Here is a 26,141-nt window from a genome sequence, read left to right on the forward strand (position 1 = left end):
TAACCATACCTTAAAAAATACATTTCAGAATTTTGTCAAGAATCCAAGTCAAACTCACTGGTCTAAAGTTTAAATACCTTTCTTCCTCTCCTTCCTTTCTTCCTTCTTTCCTTCCTTCCTTCTCTCTTCTTTCTCTTTCTTTCATTCTTTTTCTTTCTGAAAATCATCCTATTTACCTCTCTTTGTTTTTTCCTCCACAGTCTTTTAAAACTAGGAGCTCAGTAATCATAACTTCAGTTTTTTCCAATACTCTGGACCTGGTGACTTGGAACGCAACGAGAGCATGTGTTTAGGTGTTCTTCTATTACAATTTTATTTTTTATTTCAACTTCCTGTGAGTCATTAGAACAATCTCTTCAGTAGAAAAGTCCAAAGCAAAAAAAAAATCATTAAGAAGCTCTGCCTTCATTCCATTGATGATGTATTTATGGAAAGACATAGGTAAAAATCACAACGACATAAAGGTTATATGGACAGGCTGTAATCTGAATGGATTGAGGGGGTACAACACATGAAATCATGGTTCCAAAGCATCTTACACCTCCTACTCTTTGATGGTAGGGGCTATTCTTCATACTGAGGTAAATCCTCACAGTCACAACATGGTGCCTTGTATCTGTTTGTATGTGATATTGAATGAATTAATGAAACGATGAGGAGTATGTATGACAGTAGAAATCCAGAAGGGGAAAAGAGCAGATACAACACTGAGGACTTGGCAATGTGGAAGAAAGACAACTATGTCATTGGGGAACAGAAAAAGAAACTAGAAAAATGTTCACACAATCTTAAGATATGAAAGGACCTTAGAGGTCACTGAAGTCCAATTTCCTGTCCAGTATAGGAGTCTCACCCACAGCATCCCTGAAACATGATTATCCATTCTATTTCTCAAATTCTTTCCCTGGTTTTCAAAATAAGGTTTCTTTTTTTTTTTATTCATTGATTACTGTTGGAATTTCATGCTAAAATAACTTCACGCTAAACCAAAATTCTGACAGATACTAAAGAAATGCAGCTTAGTTTTATCTTACATTTTAGTGTTTTGACTAATTTTAAATCCTTTTATTTTCAAGTATTTTGAAAGCAATCTAAAAGATTTTCGTTTAAAATTTTCTTTAATAATTGTACTTTCATATATGGTAGCTGCTTGAACTTCACTGTAATTTTCTCATCATGTTTTCTTAGTTTACCAGTCAAAACAACAGGTCTGATAGCAGGAGCTCTATAGATATTAAGAAATTAGAGGGTTTTTAGTTCTTTGTCAATGTGTATAATTATTGACCTAGTATTTTAATCCACTTCCGATTATCATGCTAGTGCTAGCTACAACTACAGCTGAGAAGATAAAATGAAGTTATTTTAACATTTCTTTTATTTTTTTAAAAGATACCCAACTATTAAAACTGCAATCCTGATTGAGGTCCAAGATCTGGCTGTAGAATAAATACCAAATATCTGGAGTATCTACAGTTGATTAATAAACTGAAGCTAAACCTCCAATTTCGTTTTTCTCTCAAATGGCTCTTATAGAGGATATTTCAAATGCCTTATGGTCCCTCTCTGATTAGACCACCTTTGTGGTAACAGAAGTTGAAACGTGGCTTGTCAGAGCTACTGAAGGCTTTGTAATGAAAGCCCAGAACAGATGAAACCTACCTGGCTATGAGAGTACTAATAATCTGAGATTTGGGCCAGGGCCAAAGTTTAGCTGAGGTCTGCAACCCAAGGAATCCAAATGACACTCTGTAGAGTGGATTTCTAAACTGAAACCAAATTCCTACAAAAACAGCACAATATGGAATAATATACTGTCATAATTCAAATAATGACCCAGGGACTTTACATTCAGAATTTTTCATTTTCAATATTTCTTTTTGTAAAATATACTTTAAGTATTTCTTTAAATATTTCCCGATTGCATGTAAATTTTTTTAACAATCATTTTTTAAAATTTTGAGTTCTACATTCTCTCCTGCCATCACACTCATTCCCCATTCTTGAGAAAGCAAGCAATTTGATATCAATTATACATATGAAATGATGCAAAATATATTTCCATATTAGCCATTTAGCAAAAGAAAACAGATACAAATAAAATAAGAAAAATGTAGAAGGTTAAAAAAAAGTAGGTTTCAATCTGCAGTCAGAGTTTATCAGTTTTCTCTCTAGCATTTTTTTATCCTGAGTCTTTTGGAACTATCTCAGTTCATTGTCTTGATCACAGCAGCTAAGTCCCTCACAGCTGATCATTCTCACAATACTGGTGTTATTATGCACAATGTTCTCCAGGTTCTGCTCATTTCAGTTGGTATAAGTTCACATAAGTCTTTACAGGTTTTTCTGAAAGCAACCTGCTCATCATTTCTTATAACACAATAGTATTCCATCACAATCACACGTCAAATAGATCCTTTCCCCTTCTCTTTAGTATCTTCAGGATATAAACCTCGTAGTGGTATTGCTGAGTCAAAGGATACCCACAGTTCTATAGCCCTTTGGGTATAGTTCCGAATTGCTTTCCAGAATGGTTGGCTCATTGTTTTCTTCTAAAAACTGCCTGCTCATATCCTTTGACCACTTATCAATCGGGGAATAGCTCTCATTTTTATAAATTTGGCTCAGTTCCCTATATTTGAGAAATGAGGTTTTTACCCAAGAAACTTGCTGTAAAATTTCCCACAGTTTCCTGTTTTCCTTCTAATTTTGGCTGCATTAGTTTTGTTTGTGCAAAAGCTTTTTAATTTTATGTAATCAGAATTATCTATTTCACTTCTTGTGATCCTCTTTTTCTCTTGCTTCGTCATAAATTCTTTCCCTATCCACAGATCTTGGGAGGTAGATTTTTTCTGTGTTCCCTAATTTACTCATTATATCACCTTTTATGTCTAAATCATTTATCCATTTTGACCTTAACTTGGTATTTGGTGTGAGATGTTGATCTATGCCTAGTTCCTGCCAAACTGCTTTCCAGTTTTCCCAATAATTTTTGTCAAATGTTGAGTTTTTACCCCCAAACCTTGGATCTTTGGGTATATCAAGTATTAGATTACTATGGCAATTTACATTTACATATTATGTAGCTAACAAAGTTGGGGAATCTGTGGCGTCCAGGACACATGTGGCTTTTTAGGTTCTCAAGCACAGTCCCTTGACTGAATCCAACTTCACAGAACAAATCCTCTTAATAAAAGGATCTGTTTATAAGACTTGGACTCAGGCAAAAGGACACACCCAAGGACCTAGAACTAGGCCACAGGTTCTCCACCCCTGAATCTATTCCACTCATCTACCACTCTATTTCTTAGCCAGTACCAGACTGTTTCGAGGATCATTTTTTGTAATATAGTTTGAAATCTATAACTGTTAAACTTCCTTCCTTAACATTTTTTTTATTGATTCCCTTGATATTCTTATCTTTTGTTCTTCCAGATTAATTTTGTTATTATTTTTTCTAGCTCTATTAAATAATTCTTTGATTGCTTGATTGGCATGGCACTGAATAAGTAGATTAATTTAGGAGAACTGTCATTTTTATTATAGTGGCTCAGCCTACCCATAAGCAATTAATATTTCTCCAATTGTTTAGAGTTGTCTTTGTGTTTAAATTGTTTTGTAATCATGTTCATATAACTGTTTGTTTTGACAGGAAGACTCCCAAGCATTTTATACCATCTGCTGCTGGGTTTTGTTGCTAGCATATACAAATACTGATGATTTATGTGGGCTTTTGTTATATCCTATAACTCTGCTAAAATTGCTAATTGTTTCAATTAGGTTTTTTAGTTGATTCTCTAGGGTTCTCTAAGTATACCATCATATCTTCTGCAAAAGATGATAGTTGTTTCCTCACTGCCTGTTTTTATTCCTTCATTTTTTCTTGTCTTACTCCTATAGCTAGCATTTTTAGTACAATATTGAATAACAGTAGTGATAATGGACGTACTGCACCCTGATCTTACTGGGAAGGCTTCAAGTTTTTCCCCATTAAAGATAATGCTTACTCTTGGTTTAAATAGATACTACTTATCATTTTAATGAAAGCTCCCTTGATTCCTATGGTTTCTAGTGTTTTTAATAAGAATGAGTATTGTATTTTGTCAAAAGCTTTTCCTGTATCTATTAATATAGTAATATGATTTTTATTGTTTTGTTATTAATGTGCTCAGTTATGCTTATAATTTTCCTAATATTGAACCAGCCCTTCATTCCTGGTATAAATTCCACCTGGTCATAGTATATGATCTTTGTAATATATTGATGCAGTATCCTTTCCAGTATTTTATTAATTTTTTTTGCATCAATATTCATTAAGGAAATTGGTCTATAGTTATCTTTCCCTTTTTTCTCTAACTGTTTGGATACCAAAACAATATTTGCATCATAGAAGGAATTTGGTAGGACTCCTTTACCTATTTTTTCAAATAGTTTATATAGTATTGGAATGAACTGTTTCTTAAATTTTGGTAGAATTTGCTTGTAAATCCATCTGGTCCTTGGGGTTTTTTTTCCTTAGAGAGCTCATTAATGGCTTGTTCAATTTCTTTGTCTCAGATATTATTTAAGTATTCTATTTCCTTTCTGTTAATATGGATGGAGGGCATCTCCAGTTGTCCTGATCTATATCTTGCCCTGGACCCAGATGGCTCCAGAGGAGAAAGTAAGGCTGGTGACTTTGCACAGCCCTCCCTCACTTAAATCCAATTCATTTGCAAGTCATAGCATCGATTTCCTGATGTCATGGTTGTTTTTGCTAACGAAGAACAAATAACAACAATCTAATATTGGCAGTTTATTTTTTTGCAAATAGTTATTCATTTCAGTTTGATTGTCAGTTTTAGTGGCATATGATTGGGGGAAAAAAACCAACCTCCTAAAAATTGCTTTAATTTCATCTTCTTTAGTGGTATATTTACACTTTTCATTTTTGATACTGATAAATTGGTCTTATTTTCTCTTTTTAAAATCAAATTAATCAATGGTTTATCTATTTTATTGGTTGGTGTTTTTTTTTTCCTGAAACCAGCTCTTAGTTTAATTTATTAGTACTTTATTTTTTTTGCTCTCAACTTTATTAATCTCTCCTTTGATTTTCAGTATTTCCATTTTGGTGTTTAATAGGCAATTTTTAATTTGTTCTTTATCTAGCTTTTTTTTTAATTTGCATGCCCAATTTGTTGATCTTCTCTTTCTTTCTTTTGTTGATGTATGTGCTTAGAGATACAATTTTCCCCCTAAGAATTGCTTTGGCTGCATCCCACAAATTTTAGAATGTTGTGTTATTGCATTCTCTTTAATTAAATGACAGGTTGCTTCTATAATTTGTTCTTTAACCCACTCATTTTTTAGGATTAGATTATTTAGTTTCCAATTAATTTTTAATCTATGGTTCCAAGGCCCTTTATTACATGTAATTTTATTTCATTATGATCCAGAAAGGGTGCATTTAACATTTCTGCTTTTCTGCATTTGGTTTTGAGGCTTTTATGTCCTGATACCTGGTTTATTTTTGTGAATGTGCTACGTACAGCTGAGAAAAAGGCATACTCTTTTCTATTGCCATTCCATTTTCTCCAGAGATCTATCGTAGCTAACTTTTCTAAGATTCTATTCATCTTCTTGACTTCTTTCTCATTTGTTTTATCGTTATCTATTTGTCTAGCTCTTAGAGGGGAAAAATGAGGTCCCCATTAGTATAGTTTTACTGTCTATTTCCTACTATAATTCATTTAACTTTTCCTTTAGCAATCTGGATGCTATGCCATTTGGTACATAGATGTTTAGTATTGATATCACTTTATTGTCTATGATGGCTTTCAATATTTCTTTTAAAATTTTTATTTTTTCCATATATAAAAATTAAGCTTCTGAATTTGCCATCCCTACTAAATACCACTGTTTTAGTCTTGGTGTAATCCAAGACAGGATCTGCATTTTCCATTTACCTGTTTAATAGTCTAGCTATTGTAAAAGGTTCAGGTTATAAAGCTACTATAGTCAACAAATGACATATGTTCTACATATTCTCTGTTACTCAGCTTTGTTTTCATCTTGCATACACGTTTTTTTTTATCTGATTTTGTCGATAAGTTCCATATGCATACCCCCCAGTCTTTTCAGGAAGCTCTCCTTTCTTTTCTCCTAACAGGAATAATTCCTGTTTATGTATTCAGAATTTCATTCTTGAGTGCTACATATCCCTCTTGAATGGAGTTCCCTTTTCACATCATTCACCAAATGGATCCCACCATCTATCCTCTCCTCAAACTCTTTTGAAATATGCTGTCCCAAAATGCAATGGTTGTGTTACACTGTTTATCCTTCCTCTTCTTTTCTATGGTCAAACAGTCATCTGTCCCTAAGAGTCTTGCTCTTTCTATTTCAGCAACCAGTTCTTCCCTGTCAGTAATAATCAAGTTTAGTATAGTAATGCCATATTGGGAAGGATTAAAATATCACTAAGACAAGTAAAAAAATCATCAGATCATTTGCGGATGTACCAGCAGATAATAGGATAGCTAACCTTTTCCATTACTGCAATATCATGCTTCCAGGGCAAGACGTTTCATGTTTCCTTTCCTTTTTCTTTGGCAAGAGAGGGAAAAAGGGGAGCCATTAAGAGAAGAAAAAGATGTGCTAACCAAAACTCTTAAAATATTTTTGACTGCATCTAATGGAAGCAGAATTACTGTGACTATGAAGAGTCAAAAGGGCTGGATGCTAATCCTGTATCTGCTACAAAATAACTGTGAAATTCAGCAAAAACATTGAACTTCTCTGGTTCACTTTGTTTTAACATATAAAATGATGGGATATAACTAGATTATTTTTCCATATCCAACATCCTTAATTTTTTATTCTGCTTGAAAATAATCACCAATGATTATTCCCTATTAAAATTTCTTATAACATTTTGCCTTAATCTCTCTGATGTACTTGCCATGTTTTCTCCTCTAGCATAATTGTTTACATATATGTATGTATGTATGTATGTATATCTTTTCCCTCATTAGGCTGTTAGCACCTCAAAAATAGAATCCACATTGTAAAAATCTTTGTATCCTCAGAATCTTGGACAATGCCTAACACCTAGCAGGTGCTAAACAAATGTTTTTTGGGTTGAACTGAATTGAATAATGCTTCCTTCTGAAGCGGAAAGGGAAGCAGATTCTCTAAGCAGAACGTTGAGATGTTTATTTCTGTCCTGGGAATTTTATCTTCCAAGTCCAAACATGGTCCCTACTGTTTTCATGAAAATTGTTCAACAGAAACTCTTTAGCTACCCTGGGAAATTTATAAGACAGACCCAATCAAAGTATATATTACTGCAACCTTACCGTTAAATGAATTTGTCAGCTAATATTTTACAATAAGTTTGCCTTACCAAAAATAGACTGGAAATACATTTCTAAAGATAAATGATGCCTATTAGCAAGTGCTAAGGCAACCTTCTTGTTAAGAAGACTGGTTGGGGACATGTATATAATTCCTATACATAAACGTAATCTTTGGCATCGGTAGAGGGCTGGGCCACCAAAGCCATAAGCTACTTGTACAAAGAAATACCATTATAGTTAACTTCTCTGAGTGTTGAAGGGCTAATTTTGAAGCAAGACAACAAACCATGTTTCTAGGTTCTTTGTAAATAAAGCTGGACAGTACAATTATGTATGTGTATACACACAAACACACACACACACACACACACACCCTGAGTTGAACTTGTGTCTAGGGCTGTACTCATCAGAGTAAAAACAAACAAAAACCAGTCAGTATGATGCAAAACCCAACGAACTGTGTCTTCCTAAAAGGATACAGCAATCTATAGTTACTAGCATCCCCCTCTTCCCAAACCAATTAGAGGCCCTGTGTCTGACAGGCATTTATTTCATGATATTTGTTTCATAAATGTTTCATATATTTAGAGCTAGAAGTGTATTTAGAGGTCACATAGGACAACCATTTATTTTGCAAAAGAAGAATCTGAAGTCCAGGGAATCCAGTGAGGGGATAAACCTTTATTAAATGCTTACTACATGTCAGGCACTGTGCTAAGGGCTAAGGTTCCAGAGAAAAGCAAAAAAAAAAAAATAGTCCCTGCCCCCAAAGAGTTCACATTCTAATGTAAGAGACAGCATATAAGCAACTATGTATATATAAAATATATACAAGGCAAATTGATAACCTCAGAGGAAATACACTAGCATTAAAGGGGACTGGGAAAGGCTTCTGGCAGAAGATCAGATTTTAGCCGAGACATGAAGGAAGTCAGGGAAAACAAGAGACAAAAGTGGGAAAGGAGAGCATTCTAGGCCTGTTGGACAGGTAGTGGAAATGCACAGAGTTGAAAGTATTTTGTTTGAGGAAGAGCTGTGAGATCAGTGTCACTGAACTGTAGAATACGTAAAGTCGTCAGTGCCTCCTATGTGCCAGGCACTATGCTTAAGCACTGGGGATACAAAAAAGAGGCAAAAAAACCAGTCTCTTCCCTCAAAGAGATCATGATCTAATGGGGGGAAATGCCTAGCATACATATAGTGCCTACTACGTGCCAGGTACTGTACTTAGTGCCTTACAAATATTACCTCATTTGATCCTCACAACTCTGTAAGGTGCATTATTGTCCCCATTTTACAGCTGAAGAAACTGAGCCAAACAGGTTAAGTGATTTGCCCAAGGTCACACAGCCAGTAAGTGTCTGAAGCTGGATCTGAACTCAGGTCTTCCTGACTAGAGGTTCAGTGCCCTATCTACTGAGCCACCTATCTTCCTGTGAAGGGAAGTAAGAAGACTGGAAAGGTAGGAAGAGAGCAGCACGTGCAGGGCTTTAAAAGTCAAAGACAGGATTTTACAGATTTGGGAGGTAACAGGAGAACACCGGAGTTTATTGAGTAGGGTGGGGTCTGACATAGGTCAGACCTATGTTTTGGGAAGATCACTTTGGTAGACAAGTGGATTATGAAATGGAGTAGAGAAAGATTTTAAGCAGGGAGACAAGCCAGGTTACCATAATAGTGAGGTGTCAGGCAATTAGGGTATGTAAGTATGTGGTAGCAGTATCAGAAGAAAGTAGGGGCACAAATAAGAAATGTTATGAAGGTAGAATTGATAACACTTAGCAATAAATTGTATATGGTAGGAGGAGTCTGAGTAATTGGAATTTTGAGCCCTGAGTAATTGGAAGGATAGTGGTAACTCAGCAGTAAAAGGAAAATTAGGAAGAGGGGATGGTTTGGAGTGAAAAGAAAATAAGTTCCATTTTGGACATGCTGAACTTAAGATGTTTACAGGACATCCAGTTTGAGATGCCCAAAAGGACAATGAGATGCTGGAGGTCAGGAGACAGGTTGGGGCTAGATAAACAGACCTGAAAATTATGTACATAGAAATGGCAATTGAATGAATGAAGGTTAAGTAACTTGGCCAAGACCACAAAGACAGTAAGTATCAAAGGCAGTATGTGAATTTCTGACACCATGGTTAGTATTCTTGCTACTGTACTTGATTGCTTTTCCAGAAGCATGAAATGCAAAATAGTCCTGTAGCTCTGTGCACAAAACATTGGAAAGAAGGTCAAAGAAGGCCAGAGGCAACATACTATTTAGGTGTGTTACTTTATTCATAAATATATACAACATACATAAAGAAGTTCTTGAGTTCTGGAAATCAGAAGAATTTCTATTCTTGGCCTATTTTGCTTTTTAGGGCATTCTTCTCCTTGATGGCTTTTTGGACTTCTTTTGCCATTTGGGTTAGGCTATTTTTCAAGGTGTTATTTCCTTAAGTATTTTTTTGGGTCTCCTTAAGCAAGCTGTTGACTTGTTTTTCATGATTTTCTTGCATCACTCTCATTTCTTTTCCCAGCTTTACCTCTATTTCTTTTATTTGCTTCTCAAAATCCTTTCTGAGCTCTTCCAAGGCCTGGGACTAATTCATATTTTTCTTGGAAGTTTCGGATGTAGGAGCTTTGACTTTGTTGTCTTCTTCTAGTTGTATGTTTTGATCTTCTTTGTTACCAAAAAAAGATTCAATGGTCTTACTCTTTTTGCAAGGTTTACTCATGATCCCAGCCAATTACTTGAGTTTTAAACTCTTTGTTAAGGTAGGGATCTGCTTCCAATGTGGAGAATGTACTGTCCCAAGCTTTGGGGGTTTGTACAGCTATTTTCAGAGATACTAGTAGGGACCTGTAAATTTTCAGTTCTCCCAAGGTGGTATGATAAGGGGTGAGGTGTTTACTCCTTTCCTGGCCTGTGCTCTGGTCTATGAGTGACGGCAAGCACTCTTTTCTGTCTTGGAACTGTGAGGAATTTCCTTTCTACCACCAGTACAAGCTTCACCACACCAGCACTCCTCCTCCTCCCAGGACCGCCACCCAGAACTGTCACCCAGATCCAAGCAAGGGCAAAGCAAGAGATTCCTGCCTCAGCACTGGCAAAGAGATCCCTGCAATCCCCTTCTGATCAGCCACTCGATTCCCCCTCAGTCTGTGGGCTGGAAGCTCCGGAAACAGCCACCACCCTGGAGCCAGGCTCAGGGACTGGATCTGAGACCACCACACTTCTCTCTCTCACCGCAAAAACAGACTTTTCCCATTAACCTTCTAAGTTGTCTTTGACATTCATGGATTGAGAAGTCTGGAAACCGCCACAGCTGCCTATGATTCAGTCCTCTGAGGCCTGCATGCCCACACCAAATTGCACTCCTCTCCCTGCCCTGCACGTTAGACCTTTCTGATCAACTACCCAGGCTGTCTTGGGCTGGAAATTTGTTTCGCTCTGTCTTTTTGTGGGTTCTGATGCTTTAGAATTTGTTTAGAGCCATTTTTTAACAGGTATTTGGAGGGGTTTGGGGAGAGCTCAAGCAAGTCATTGCTTTCACTCCACCACATTAGCTCTGCCCCCAGGATTTGTATCCTTGAAGATAAGGATCCAGCCTGTGAAGGGAAATTTCAATGAGGAAATTCCCTTTACCAATCCATACCAGCAAGTGCTATGGAACTTATAGCCTTAGAGAGCTGGTAGGGGCCACTGAGAAGTCATATAATGAGACTAGCATCTCAAGAGTCAATGAATCAGAAGCTGAGTCTAAATCTTCATGACTTTTTTTTTTTGGTGGGGACACTATATAGCCTCTCTAGGCATAATATCAGAAAAATGTGATGCAGAAAAAGAAGAATGGTGACTGGAAAAATGAAGATGTTTTGCGTTTTTTCTTTTTTTTTTGTTCTATTTTTTAGATTTTGAAACTTTCATCATTATTACAGATTTAGAGCTAAAATAACCTTAAAGATAAGCTAATCCAGGTCATTTTACAGATGAGAAAACTGAGACTCAGAAGAGGTTAAATGCCCAAGGTCATAAAGGCGATGAATATCAGGTTAGGGAACTGAACCCAGAACCTCTGGCTTTAAATGCAGTACTCATCTCAGTATACCACATTGCCTCAACCCATCATTTTAAAGTATAGCACTAGAAGACAGATAAATAATAGTGCCTGTGAGGAAAATAGTGCTTCAGAGGAAAAGTATTATTGATATTACCTAAGACTCTGTCCAAAGCATTATACTTCTTTATTTAAAAGTTAATAAGTCTGCCGAATGCTTTGACTTGACCTTGTTGAAACTGGAGAAAATATAATTTTTTTCTTTTACTAACAAAAAATAAACAAGGCTCTTGGGCAAACAGTTTAATAATTTTTGTATCTTACTTCTGCATCCTTATTTTTCACAAGCCTCTAACTACACATATGTAAAATGAAATCATTTGAAAAACAAATACAAATATAAAATATGTAATTTATATATTTATGAATTACATCTCATCCCAGGTTAAGTACAACTACAATTGGCATTCTTCAGGTAATGTCCTAACCCACCCAGCTAGAAAAATAACTGCCAGGGGACTGTTCTGAATTGACTTGCCACTACCTCAGTCCTCTTCTTGGAGTCAGTGGCTGAGGAACGCCTGTTTATATCACAGAGCTGCACACTCACAGCTTCACTTGCCTGAAGGAAAGGAACTAACTACCACAAAGAGATATTCTAGGCAGTTCTACAGATTTTCTTTAAAATTCATGGGCTGTTTTTTTTTTGAAGCAACAGCTTTCCATTGGATTCTTTTGTTTCCTCTAGCTTTGTGTTCATAATCCAAGCTTCTGATATGATTCCAAAGAATTCAGAAGTCAATTGGCAGTCTTGAGAATCTGTCCCTCCAATACACAATACACAAAATAAACAGGGTCTGTCCATCCAATACACAAGTCATCAGATAAACCTGAGCACAAAACACTGAAGGGGTAACCTACTTCTTGTCAAGGGATTAGTTTCTCTACCTAAATTACTAGAACACACTGGTAAGAAGAAAACCACAAGTTGACCACAGGATATATCCCTGTATAAAAATTTTAAAAGGTAAAAATATGGAGTCTCATTCTTATTCATCAATTCATTAGCTACTTTTCCTTCTGAATAATATTTTCTAAGACAATCCCCAGATGATTGCCTATTAAGTCTTAATAGGCAAAGATATCTTGAACTCCCATAGTACTTTGGTAGCTCTTTTTATGGCACAGGCCACACTATGTCTCACATTAGTGATATGGGACTGCTTTAAACTTCCTACTAGTCTGTAGTATCCTGAAGGGCAGGATCATGCTGTGTGTCCTTCATAGCAAAGGGCCTTGTATAGGGTAGGTTCTCAATAAATGTCTGTAGAACATATTTTTAAAGTATTATCAGTAGAGAGATTAGATTATAAAGTTTCTAAGCTTTATGTTCTAAAATGACAGAAATAGTATGGCAGGATGCCCCAATACTCCTTTGCTAAAGCAAGTCAAATCCTGCTGAATTGCTGAAGCTTTAAAACCTTGCTCAGACTCATTTTCTAGCCTTTCTGCAAATACCAGGCTTCAGTTTTCTGAGTTGTAAAGCAAAAATAAATTAGATGATCTCTAAGGTCCCCTATAGCTCTAACATTCTATGACTCTATGAGAACATTTTAAACAAGAACATACAGTGAATAAAGAGCTTTGGGCAGGACCAAGGACAGCAACCCACAAAATTCAGGCTTTAAAAGGCAAAACTCTACTTTATGTAAAATGTAGTTAAAACTTTCACCGCCAGTAGGAAGCAAAGATTAACCAGTCACGAGGCATGTGACAGAGCTGATGGTGCATTCTTGAGAGCAAGAAAGAATGAATACCAAATTTCAAAGAATTACAATTGAACTGAATCCTACAATTACCTGGGACCCAGCCTAGAAATGTAACGACATTCCCTGCATTATGGGGTCAAGGAAAGGGGTGAAAGAGCATGTCTTGGAAAGTATGAATTCATCTTTTGATAGTTATTGCTTCTGGATTTAAAAGTTAATACGCAGACAAATTTTTTATTTTTAAATAGGACAGGTAAGGAAGTGTATATTTATTTTCAACTTTTGCTATCCTCATACCAACTTCCTTAAATAAAAGTTAATTAAATTCTAAGGCTAGCTTGCTATTTATAAAAACAGACTGAAAAAAATGGAAGGGAGTGTTGGTTGGCTTTTTCATTTTTGTTTTTGGTAACAGAATGGCTAGGCTTTTCTCAATGGCTACCATAAATGGCAAAAGAAAAAAAAATCAAAAGAATAAAGAGAAATCCTAGAAACATCCTTGTTCTTTTGAAAAGCAATAAGCATTTCTGAACAAAGGAAAGATTTTGGCCAATACAACCTTTACAAACTCAATATTTTCTCTCCACAGGAAAACTACAACAAATGATCTCTAACAACATGCTACATGGAAATAATAAGGATCCCCTCAAAATCTAAAAGGCATCAGTAGGGTGATGTGTTTCTATCGAGTCATTGCTGATTGGATCAGCAGCACAATTGTCAGTTTGTAGGCTAATCAAGCTGCACCACCTCTGACCTTCTAGAACAGAAGCCCTAAATTGTGTGAAATGCTAATCAGCAGAATGAATGAAACATTCTGCAATGGAATAATCCCTATTAAGAACAGTAAACAATCCACTCTGGCCTCACCAAGCTGCCAAGCCTTTTAAAACCAATTACTTCTGAGAGAGACATTTCCTACCCAAACCGAACTATTGATTTATGTTTCTATGCAGAGCAGCACATCTTATCAAGTTTCTACTTAAATGCATGACAAATTATTTGGTGCTTGTTAGGATGCAGCTTCCCCTTTGCTGCCATCAATAACTTGTTCTCCGCAGTTTCCCCACTGACAAGGTTAAACCTGACTGTCACAGCAGCTGTGCTTTGCCACCTGCTCAGCTGATCTTCGGCCAACCTGGTTTGCTATTCTTAATACTCTGGGTTTAGGTGTTAATTTCTCAGGTTCTTCAAGCTGATAAAGGTTTCCAAATAGTCTACACTTTCTGCCATTCTTAAACAATGGGTAGCTTTATTAACCTCCTCATGGGGATGTGCAAAAACACAAGATAGTACTGTATCTTCTTTCAAGGCACCACCTTCTCACTGTGACACTGGTCAGACCAAAGGGCAGGGCCAGATGCTTACAGCTTTGTAATGATCACTGCACATATGTTTATGAAGAATGTATTCCTGTGATTAAATCCCCCTTCTGCTCTTGACACTCTGAGCTAGCATATTTAATTTTATTTGGAATCCATAGGCCCACTATTAATAATCTGCATTGCTTCCAAATGTGCTTCTATTTGGAAAGAAAAAGAATTTAACCACAGTCCCTGCTAGGTGGTAGGATGCTGCAGAAGTTCCCATGTGAGGAGCCAATTAATAACATTTATTACATGCCTTATTCTACATAAGTCACTATAACAGACACTGTACAGCTATACACAGAGATATAAAGGTACAGTCCCTGACCTCTGGGCTTATACAATCTATTTGGAAAAATCAGACATATATATATAACAAGATGAGAGAAAAAAAGACTGTATATGTCTCAAATGAATAGCATAGAAAACAAGGGCTATAGGTGTTGACCACATGTATTTCTGAGGACACCAGCAAGTATGCTGTCTATAAAAATATTTTGTATGTCAGGTGGCAAGGTGGTGCAGTATATAGAGTGCAGGACCTAGAGTCAGGAAGACCTGAGTTCAAATCCAGCCTCAGACACTCACTAGCTGTAAGACCTTCAAGCAAGTCACTTAACCTCTCTCTGTGAAATGGGGATAATAATAGCATGCAATAGTAATTATTAAGCGCTTTGTAAACCTTAAAGTGTTTCATAAATACCACTGCTACAATCGATTATTATTATTGTTACTGTGGTGGTTCATTTTACCAAAATATAGAAGTTATAACACCAATAGTCAATATACAGGTTTCCTAGTATCTTAAATATTATAAAATAAGACACTTTCAATGAGAGTTTTTCTCCACTAGTAGATGACACATACAGCCTTGAAATTAATGCACATTTTAGGAATTCTTCTAGAGTTCATTACTATCTGAATAATCACTGCCAAGAATTGAGTTAAACCTGCCTCACCAATAAGTACAGAGAAAGAAGAGACCAAAATCAAGGAAACATTATTAATTACTTCGAGAATTCCTAGGGAATAGGAAGAGTATATGAATATCGGAAAAGAGTGAATATATTACTTATTCATATAAAAATTAGCATTATTTCTATGAGGTGTGGGGTTGGTTTTTAAAGACCTGCACACTAGAGATTATTCATTATTGCTGTATTTCTACCACATTCTACTTTTTGACACCTCTAAAAACTAGGGTCCCCCAAATAGTGACAGCACAGGTCTTATAACTAAATACCATTTAACATGATCTCTTATCTTGCTGTCAGTTGGCAAGAGCTTCTTTCAAATGAAAGAAAGAAAGAAAGAGAGAGAGAGAGAGAGAGAGAGAGAGAGAGAGAAAGAGAGAGAGAGACACACACAAAAAGAGAGAGAGAGAGAAAGAGAGAGGGAGGAAGGAAGGAAGGAAGGCAGGAAGGAAGGAAGGAAGGCAGGAAGGAAGGAAGGAAGGAAGGAAGGAAGGAAGGAAGGAAGGAAGGAAGGAAGGAAGGAAGGAAGAAGAAGGAGAAGAAGGAAGAAAGAAAGACAGAAGAAAGAAAGAAAGAAAGAAAGAAAGAAAGAAAGAAAGAAAGAAAGAAAGAAAGAAAGAAGAAAGAAAGAAAGAAAGAAAGAAAAGAAAGAAAGAAAGAAAGAAAGAAAGAAAGGAAGGAAGGAAGGAAGGAAGGAAGGAAGGAAGGAAGGAAGGAAGGAAGGAAGGAAGGAAGATTAATTTTAGGAAATTGGTTCTTTGGGAGGAACAGTAGAATTCAGTAGAATTTTTGTGTAGGGAAAGGCTTTGGTTTGACTGTTCCTCACATGATCCTTTGGTTTGAGACACCCTATGTGAAATGTTCCTTTTACTGGACCAAGCAATTCTAAACATTTTCTGAAGAAGTTTTAACCATCATCAATCTTCCCATCCAAGCAATGCGTAGAAAACCATTACCACAACCAAGGGAGCATAGGGGTTGGGGGAATTTGTGTTTCAAAACTCCAGTCATAGAAATTTTGTGTTGAAAAAGATACAGGAATGAAGCTATAATTTCAGAATGGTTAAATGAACAATGCCAAAGACTTCAATGCCCCCAGGTTTCCACCCACCAGATAATTTCATCTCCTGATACAGAAATACTGTGGCCCATAAGTGAGTACTGAGTTCTGCTTCCAATTCAGAGAGCAGTGACTATACCAAGGTCAGACTGTCACACCAAATCAATCACCCAGCTCTTACAATAGTTTAAGATGGCACACATCATATTTCTAGCTAAACTGCAGCTCACTGGGACTACAGTATAGCTGAGCAACATCTTGGTAAAATATATTTAACAACCTAAAGAGTGAATGTGGCAGCAGAAGTGGGAAAAAAAAATCAACTTAGTTTTCTGCTGAAAAATTCAGCTAGGAATTTGTGCTGTGACCTACATTATTCTTTCTTCCACCCCCGTTTTACTTTTTTCCCTCAAGGAACAGCATAACATGATGCATTTCCCAAGGATGAATTACTTTGCTGAAAAACATTTGAATAACCTGCTAAATGATGGGGCAACAAATCACTCAAGCCACTACCATGTGCAGTCCAGTGTCACAAAATGAATTCTTATAATATAAATTCTTCATTAAGGCAATTTCAAAACATCTGACATTTCTTTATTCTATGACAGCAAGTCAGGTCACAGTTCCTCTAATTAAAAAAAAAGCAGAACAATTAAAAGCATAGGATGTTCAGCATAAGGGAGACAACAGGGCCTTCTATTTGTTTACTCAGTATTTTAGTATAAGACCTCTCATGAAGGCTGCTTCATAAACAAAGTAGAATTCAAAGTAACTGGGGCTAGTACACTTTATTGCCATCCTATTTTTCCATTAAGAACTATTTCTCTTGTTAACATGGATAAGTCCAGAATGAAGATTTTTATAAGCAAAATTCATTCTGCTAAATCTTTAATTAATGTGCTTAGTTCACATGATATTCTTGGTCCTTAATGACTAAAGATTTTTCTTCTCATTAACAAAAAGGGGTCACTGTAACCTTAGATTAACCAAAAAAACTAGGGAGAATTTACCAAGATTCAGAATAATAATAAAGTCTTTGGGAGGCAGTTTTCTTAGGCAAGATTTCCACTCTACCTGATTTCTGCAAGAAGAAATGCCCTGTTGTTAACTTCTCAGGCCTGGCTAATTAAAATCCACTGCTGCTTATAGGTGCACAGAGCTCCTAGCAGGTCGAAAACCTTTGCATCCAAAATGCCGCTGGTATGCCAGGCACCTGGCTGCAAATCTAGCTTCATTATGCCAATATGAATATTTCAATCTGTAAATTCCTTCTCCCTCAAAAAAATTCACTGTGACTTGGGAGAGCAAGTAAAGCCAAGGAAAAAACTGCTTTATTTCAGCAACTGAAATATGGACCAATATTTAGTCAAAATTCCAAAATCAATATTTTGTCATTTGTTAGTCTCCCACAGAATTTCTTTTTTAAAAAGGCCCATGCAATTGAACTTTATGTTCTCTATATTAATCAGGCACAAAAAAGTTTTTTTCCTCAGCTCTGATTAATGGTAACCAGTGCAACTGAAATTACATAATATACAGAGATGTTCACATTAACATACAATTTTTACAATTCAACTGACTGATGTTTGGTAAACAGGCACTAGAAATTACTAGAGTTGCTCTAACCAGAAACATTAACACCTACGGTTTTCCCAGCTTTTTTATCTCAGACAGCTTGGGGACCTGCTTTATACTGGCCCAGTTCTTAGACTGAGGTAGAATTTTACTAAAAGGGTGAGAATAAAAATCAGATTATCTCAAAGATGGTTCACGTATTAATTTTGTGCCTTTAAAAGAATGACTTGAGCACTTTATGTTTGGGGCCCTAGGAAAACACAGAAATCAGGCATTTATGTCACAAATAATTTTTGAGTGACAAACATCAAACTTATCTACTGTCTCATATGGAATAAGGACTTCCCACATGAAAGACAACAAAATAAAGTATTTCGTGTAATTTTGGAAATTGTACACAGGCTAAATTTGACATTTATTAACAGCATATCTTGATAATAATTAGTGACAATTATCACAATTAAGAATGACTGGAAGGTAGCATGATCTAGTGGATAAAGAATCAACTTCAAAGCCTAGAAGGTGTGGACTTAAGTCCTGGCTCTGACACATACTGACCAACCTGTGACTGTGGGTAAGCCCCCTGACCTCCAGTGCTTGAGGCATTCTCTAAGACTAAAAGCTACACAAAAGGTGCCAACCACTATTGGTAGAATGGTGCTTCACCTGAGAGCTCCCTATACAAATGAAATCCTAAGTCCAATACCTAGCTCTATCACTGAGGCAAGACAAAAAGATTTTGAGAATTTGGAAGATTCAGTAGTACAATGAATTTTAGACTATTTAAGAATATGGTTCAGGAGGGCAGCTAGGTGGTATAGTGGATAGAGCACCGGCCCTGAAGTCAGGAGGACCTGAGTTCAAATCCGGCCTCAGACCAAACACTTGACACTTACTAGCTGTGTGACTCTGGGCAAGTCACTTAACCCCAATTGCCTTAAAAAAGAAAAAAAATGTTTCCAAAAAAAGGCTCTGGTTCAGGATCTTAAACCCACACTGCTAAAACTTTATAGGTGAGAAGGGCTGATATACACCACACCAGCTGCAAAAGTCTAATTAATAATTATTATTATTATAAGCATTAACACAGTGCTTTAAAGTTTGCAAAGCATTTAAAAATATTATCTCATTTTATTCTCACAATAGCCCTAGGAGGTAGGTACTGTTATTATTCCCATTTTACCAATGAGGAACCAAAGCACAAATTAAATGACTTGACCAGGTAGTAGATGTCTCAAGTTAGATTTGAACTTAGGCTTTCCTGACTCCAGGCCTAGTGCTGCACCCACTGTGCCACCTAGCTATTATTACCATACCATTGCCATAGCTGTGAGAAGCAGTGCTAGCTGGTGGAGCATGAGATGCTGAATATCTTACCACGCTGGAATGGCTTCAGTCAACCACCTGGCAACAGAACACGTATATATCTATCATGGAAGCACCAGCTGTAAGTGTGCCTAGACTCATCACTAAAAGGTTGGCTATGAGGCCAAAAGCAACTCATGAAGACTGTATACTAAAACCATGAAGCACCAAAGAAACCATTAATGTTTTGAGTACTGAAAGCAAGCAGTGTTATCTTTTTATGTTAATGTATCCCATGAGTCATTTTTGTATGAGAATAATCGAATCTGTGGAGAGAAATTCTTATCATTGATTTTGTGGAATATCAATGATACCTTTGAAATGTGCAAAAATGTGCACTTAGTGGTTCTGTTTTATTTTGCAAATCAAGTATAATTTTTAATTGCACACTGGTTATTTGAAAACTCAGTGATAAATGTAATTCAAATAAACTCATAATCACATAAAAAATGAATGTATTCTCTGTTTCATATGTTTTTAAAAATTTTAAAGTCCATATAAGTGCCCACTGTGTCTGGGGAAATTAAATGGTACTCCATTCCATGAGAAGAAGAAAAACAAGGTTAATATGTTGTTTTTGTTCTTTAAAGATCACATAGTCATTTGTCATATACTCACATGAAAAATGGCATCAATTGAATAAGAGTCTCTTTTTTGGGATTGGCTGCAAACTCTGGGACAGCCTGGATTATTTTGTTCATAACATTTCTTAAGTAATTCTGTAGTTGTTTTCGTCTCTCCTCTACAAACTTTGCATCCTGAAAAAAAGAAAAGACAAAAGATTTGCTGAAATAGATTGGCCTACTGAATTGTATTTGCTATTTTGATAAACATTGACAGATGATACTCAAGATCATCTGCAAATGGACTTTATTTGGCTTTTGCCTATCTCACACAATAGAATTGGCAATTGAATCTGTTCTTCCAAGGAACCAGTGTACATTTTGTTATTAAAGACATTTATGTTTCTTCCCTCAACAATTATATCAGAGAAAGAATGATGTATGCAAAATCAGAGGGCCATAGAAACAGAACTCTAAGTCCTACAACTTCCATTTTGAATATGTGAAATATAACTATCATAACTAACATAACTAACCCTCCCATAGAAAATAACAATTAAGAAACTAATATACTGTGTATGTTTTATTACAATAGATAAACATGACACACTGGCTTTATTAAAGCCATTAGCAATTATAGATAAATGTACTGTGATGTCCACAAACATGTTTGAATTTCATAGGTCTAGGAACAGGGACTTGGAAATACAATTTAATTGCTATAGAGAACTCCCAGATGAGGAAACACTTCCCTCCATCAATACACATCTGCACGTTCTCTTCAGTTTATAGCCTTAGAGAGGTAAATTTTATTCATTTTGCATTTCACCTTGGGAACCCAGACTCAACTAACACTTTAAATGCTAACACTTTCAAATGCTAAAATCAATAATTAGTGAATGAGGTTTTATGCTGACCTATCTTATTCCTCACAGTAGAGGTATAAATAGAATCCCTATTCATTAACTTTATAAATATGCTTCCGTGCTGCACACATTAGCTGATGTTCCATCTTTAGTTCTACAAAATATATCAACTATAAAAACTACCAAAAGGGAACACTTTTGGATACCACATCAAGACCACTGCTGGTTATGCCTTGGACCTAGGTTTCAACCCTACAGTTATTCAGCTTGGATGTCTTCACATGACCATAAAATCAAACAGACTCAAGCAATTTTCCAAGGCCGTATGTACAGTACAGATAGGTTTAAAGCTGCATTGGTGGAGGGAGTTTACCCAATAGGAGTTCCCATGCTTATGAAACCATGTGTTCTCAACGCCTTAATGTATGTGGGGAAACAAAATGAAACAACCAACACTGTCTCTGGCCTCAAGGAGCTTACAATATAGTAATTTAGCATCAGGCATAGATAATGAAAAGCTGCTAAAATATCTGCAGAAATTTAACATTTTGTCAGCTGGTACCCATTAAAAGACATATTTTTGCGTCAGTCAAAGTGACTGTGCAAGAAAAGCCTCTAGAAAAACAATGAAGGCAGGAGAGGGTCTGCACTGAAGGGAATACATGTCCACCTGGGATCCATGGAGAATCTGAGCCTCAAGATATCAAAGGAACCAGAGGGCCTACACTCTTGGGGACTCAGACATTGAGAGCTTGGGATATCTTCTAGATGTGCCTTAGGACCTTATACTAGCTTTGGTCTACTTATCTGAGGATATCATCTTCCCTACCTTTTACCCCCATTAGAAGAGGAGATGCTTAGAGATTAGGAGTTTTTCCATTTTTGTTTTTGTCTCCTAAGCACCCAGAACAACACTTTTTAAAAAAACTAATTGACTGAATTTTCATTTTCAACATTCACTTTTATAAGATTTCGAGTTCTAAATTTCCCCCTCCCTCCCTTCCCCCCTAACCAAAACAGCATGCAATCTGATATAGGCTATGCGTGTACTATCATATTAAACATATTTTCACAAGAGTCATGTTGTGAAAGAAGAATCAGAACAAAAGGGAAAACCCATGAGAAACAAAAATCAAAAAAAGAGAAAATAGTATACTTCGATTTGCACTCAGACTCCATAGATCTTTCTCCGGATGTGGATAACATTTTCCATCATTAGTCTTTTGGAATTGTCTTAGTTATTGCATTGCTCAGAAGGGCTAAATCTATCAAAGTTAGTAATCACACAATGCTGCTGTTACTATATACAATGTTCTCCTAGTTCTGCTCTCTTCACTCAGCATCAGTTCATGCAAGCCTTTCCTGGTTTTTCTGAAATCCACCTGCTCACTATTTCTTACGGAACAATAGTATTCCATTACATTCATATGCCACAACTTGTCCAGCCATTCCCTAATTGATGGACATCCCCTCAGTTTCCAATTCTTTGCCACCATAGAAAGAGCTGCTACAATTGTTTTTGTACATGTGGGTTCTTTTCCCTTTTTTATGATCTCTTTGGGATACAGACCTAGTAGTGCTACTGCTAGATCAAAGGATATGCACAGTTTGGTTGCCATTTGGTCATAGTTCCAAATTGCTCTCCAGAATGGTCGGGTCAGTTCACAACTCTACCAACAATGCATTAGTGTTCCAGTTTTCTCACATCTTCTCCAACATTTATCATTTCCCTCTTTCGTCATGTTAGTCAATCTGATAGGTGTGATATGGTACCTCAGAGTTGTTTTAATTTGCGTTTGTTTGACCAATAGTGATTTTGAGCATTTTTTCATACAATTATAGATAGCTTTAATTTCTTCATCTGAAAACTGCCTGCTCATAACCTTTGGCCATTTATCAATTGGGGAAGGACTTGTATTCTTATGGATTTAATTCAGTTCTTTATATATTTTAGAAATGAGGCCTTTACTAGAGACACTGGCTGTAAAAATTGTTTCTCATCTTTTAATCTTGGTTACATTGTCTTTGGGCAAATCCTTTTTAATTTAATGTAATCAGAACTATCATTTTGCATTTCATAATGTTCTCTATCTCTTGTTTGGTCATAAGTTCTTCTGTTCTTCATAAATCTGACAGGTAAACTATTCCTTGCTCTCCCAGTTTGCTTATAGTATCAGCCTTTATATGTAAATCATGTACCCATTTTGACCTTATCTTGGTATATGGTATAAGATGTTGGTCTATGCCTAGTTTCTGCCATATTCTTTTCCAGTTTTCCCAGCAGTTTTTGTCAAAAAGTGAGTTCTTATCCTAGAAGCTGGGGTCTTTGGGTTTATCAAACAGATTATTATGGTCATTGACCACTGTGTCTTGTGTACCTGACCTATTCCACTGATCTGCCACTCTATTTTTTAGCCAGTACCAGGTAGTTCTGACGATTGTTGCTTTATAATACAATTGTAGATCTGGTATGGCTGGGCCACCTTCCCTTGCATTCTTCTCGTTAACTCCCTTGACATTCTGGACCTTTTGTTCTTCCAGATCAATTCTATTATTATTTTTCTAGAACAATATTCTTGCACACAGTAGGCACACAACAAGTATTTGCTGAGTTGCATTCAAGCATCTCCCTACAAAATGATTGAGGGCGTTCTGAAATCATTTTCCTGGACTCTTGTACAACTCTATTTGCAGTGGACTGACTATAAGCTCAAAGGTAAGAAAAACTTCATTTAATAGCAAATGTTATACAGAGCTTCTACAGCCCCATCAGTGAAAGCTCATTGTCAAGATGAAGGAGGCTTTGTTCTAAGCAGTTGACTCACAGATTCTCAAATACTATCAACTAAACAGAAATGAAGTACTTGCCAGCTTTAGGCAAGTCTGTTACTGAACCAACTCTATAAGGGGGCCTCTCCCGACACAGAATATTATCTTACTGTTGGGTATCAATTATAAAAAAATATTAGGGATAGCGATAGGGCCTTGTGATTGTATTGGTGTAAGGAACTTCCAGGTGAGGAAACTCCCCCTGCATGTCAACATTTCTCTGCAGTTTATTGTCTTAGAGAGTTGTCTCAGTCAGTGGTGTCAAAATGAAATAGAAAGAGATCCTTGCTGGTTACATATTGACTTAGAAAATCTCAAATTAACATTATTTTAAGTTATACTGTATTTTTATTTGTTTTATTAAACAGTTTCCAATTACACTTTAATCTAATTCTGGCTGCACTCCGGGAGTTTTGTCCCAGAAGGAGTTTGACATTTCTTGGCCCCAAATTACTGATGGGTTAAGTGAGTCGCCCAAGGTCACAAAGCCAGTTTGAGTTAGAGATGGGATTTGATTCTGGGTCTTCCTGGATCCACAGCCAGTCCTCTCCCTGTTATGCCATGCTGCCTCTTTATTATAATTAACATTATAGAGGAAGTAATCATTTAAAGGCAAGTGATAAGAGAATTCTAGTGCTAGGTAAATCATTTAGTTAATTCTTTGGCTTTAAAGACAAATGAGATAATATCTATAAATTACTTAGTACAAAACAGGCACTTAATAAATACTTGTTCCCTTCTCTTACCGCTGCTTTAGATCAGAGAGCTCTTTAGATAGATTTCCAGGCTTGGATAGGGGGAAAATACATCTTTATTTCCATTGAACTCTAACTAAAATTAGCAAGTCCTTTAATTATTTAAAAAGCGTTTTAAAACCTTCTGAGAAGGGGTCCATAGGTTTTACCAGATTGCCAAAAGGATCCATGACACAAAAAGGGTTAAGGACCCTTGCTTTAGACAGACACCCTCATCTAAAGATCTCAGACACAGAACCTTCTCTGATTTCTTTTGCACTTACAGGAGAAAGAAATTCCTTTTTTTTAAATTTAGTAATTGAGAGGGCATAAGGATTATGAGGCAGCATAGTATAATGGAAAGCTCATTGAACTTCCAGTCAGGAAAGATCTAGGTTTGACTCCTACCTCAGATACTTACTTATTCTTTGACCACGGGCAAGTCACTTAATTTCTGAGCTTTGGTTTATGCCGCCATGAAATGGGAGTGATAATACTAATAGTACTTAGTTCATTCAGGTTGTTGTGAGGCTCATGAAATTTATGAAATTATTTTGAAATGAAATTTCATGAAAATTATTTTGCAAGCCTTACAAAAAAATGTAGAATTCTCAGTTTGTTAGCATTATTACTGACTTCTCTGGACACTCTGGGAGATGCAGGAGTTCACAGCCATTGTTTTCAGAGAAGGGATTCTTAAATTTTCATGCAATTTAAGTTCTCCATTTGTGTAGGCCTTGCAAATGACACTCACTGCTGGCACAACTGAATGAGAGTTGTCTCCTCTGCTTTACCCCATGGTGTGTCTTGAAGCCACAGTACATGACAATGGGCCCAGCTGCTAACATTCTATAATTTTAATAGTAGCATAATCCCCTTCTGTAGGGTATACAATGCTCATGGGCTAAAATACAATACAATCTGTCACTAAATGTAGCACATTAGAGTGAGACTATAATGTTTATTCAGAGAGATCGAAACATCCTTTGTTCAAGAGCCAACCACTTCTCTCTTTTATTTAGATATTTGGCTCACCTGGTTTGAATGTCAGGCTATGTTCTGCAGTCTCAAAGTCTCAACCCATTATTAAGCAATTAGAAGGCCCTCAGTAGAAATGTGGCTAATATTCTAAGTTTGTGCTGAACGTTTCTAATCAGCCCACGTTTTTAATCTGTACAGGAAATTCCTCAAGGGCTGTACAAGTGCCACTGCTTTTGACAAAACAGATAATCAATCCAGTAAAGTGTGTGCAATTCTTTAAAAAAAAATGTCATGAAGAAGGAAAGGAAAATTTAAGGTGGCACTTATCTGCCTTGTTCTCCACTCTGCTTTTGAAAGGGAGTGGGATTTAGTTCTATAGCCAATTTAGAATTGAAAGCCACAGCAAAGCCAAGGTGAAAGGATAGCAGAAGGACCTGCCAATCACTTCAATGTTAGCTCTTTTAATTCCACTTAACAAATATTTATTCAGTATCTATTATATGGAGAATACTGTGCTATGCTTGTAAAAGGTAAATGAAGATCCTCAGTATGGAAACTCTATGAAATTTAGAACCTACTTCTTATAAAAACACCTGAAGTTCAGAGATGTTAAGTGATGTATGAATCCAGTCACACAGTTAGCAAAGTGTCAGAGGTAGAATCTGCAGGC

The 26,141-nt window shown here is 36.4% G+C and overlaps 1 protein-coding gene across 3 annotated transcripts in view; it reads right to left on the bottom strand.

The window, feature by feature from the left end:
* SNX29 (sorting nexin 29) overlaps window positions 1-26,141 on the bottom strand; it is a 659,946-nt gene that overhangs the window by 45,156 nt on the left and 588,649 nt on the right. For all 3 annotated transcript variants that reach the window (XM_078152787.1, XM_020978396.2, XM_020978398.2), the window contains one exon: window positions 20,117-20,256. In XM_078152787.1, coding sequence (XP_078008913.1) covers window positions 20,117-20,256 — 140 coding nt within the window. The remainder of the gene's footprint in view (window positions 1-20,116; window positions 20,257-26,141) is intronic.

Source organism: Phascolarctos cinereus, unplaced genomic scaffold (assembly GCF_003287225.1).
Source record: "Phascolarctos cinereus isolate Bilbo 61053 unplaced genomic scaffold, phaCin_HiC Scaffold_4;HRSCAF=312, whole genome shotgun sequence".
Classification (NCBI taxonomy): Eukaryota; Metazoa; Chordata; class Mammalia; order Diprotodontia; family Phascolarctidae; genus Phascolarctos; species Phascolarctos cinereus.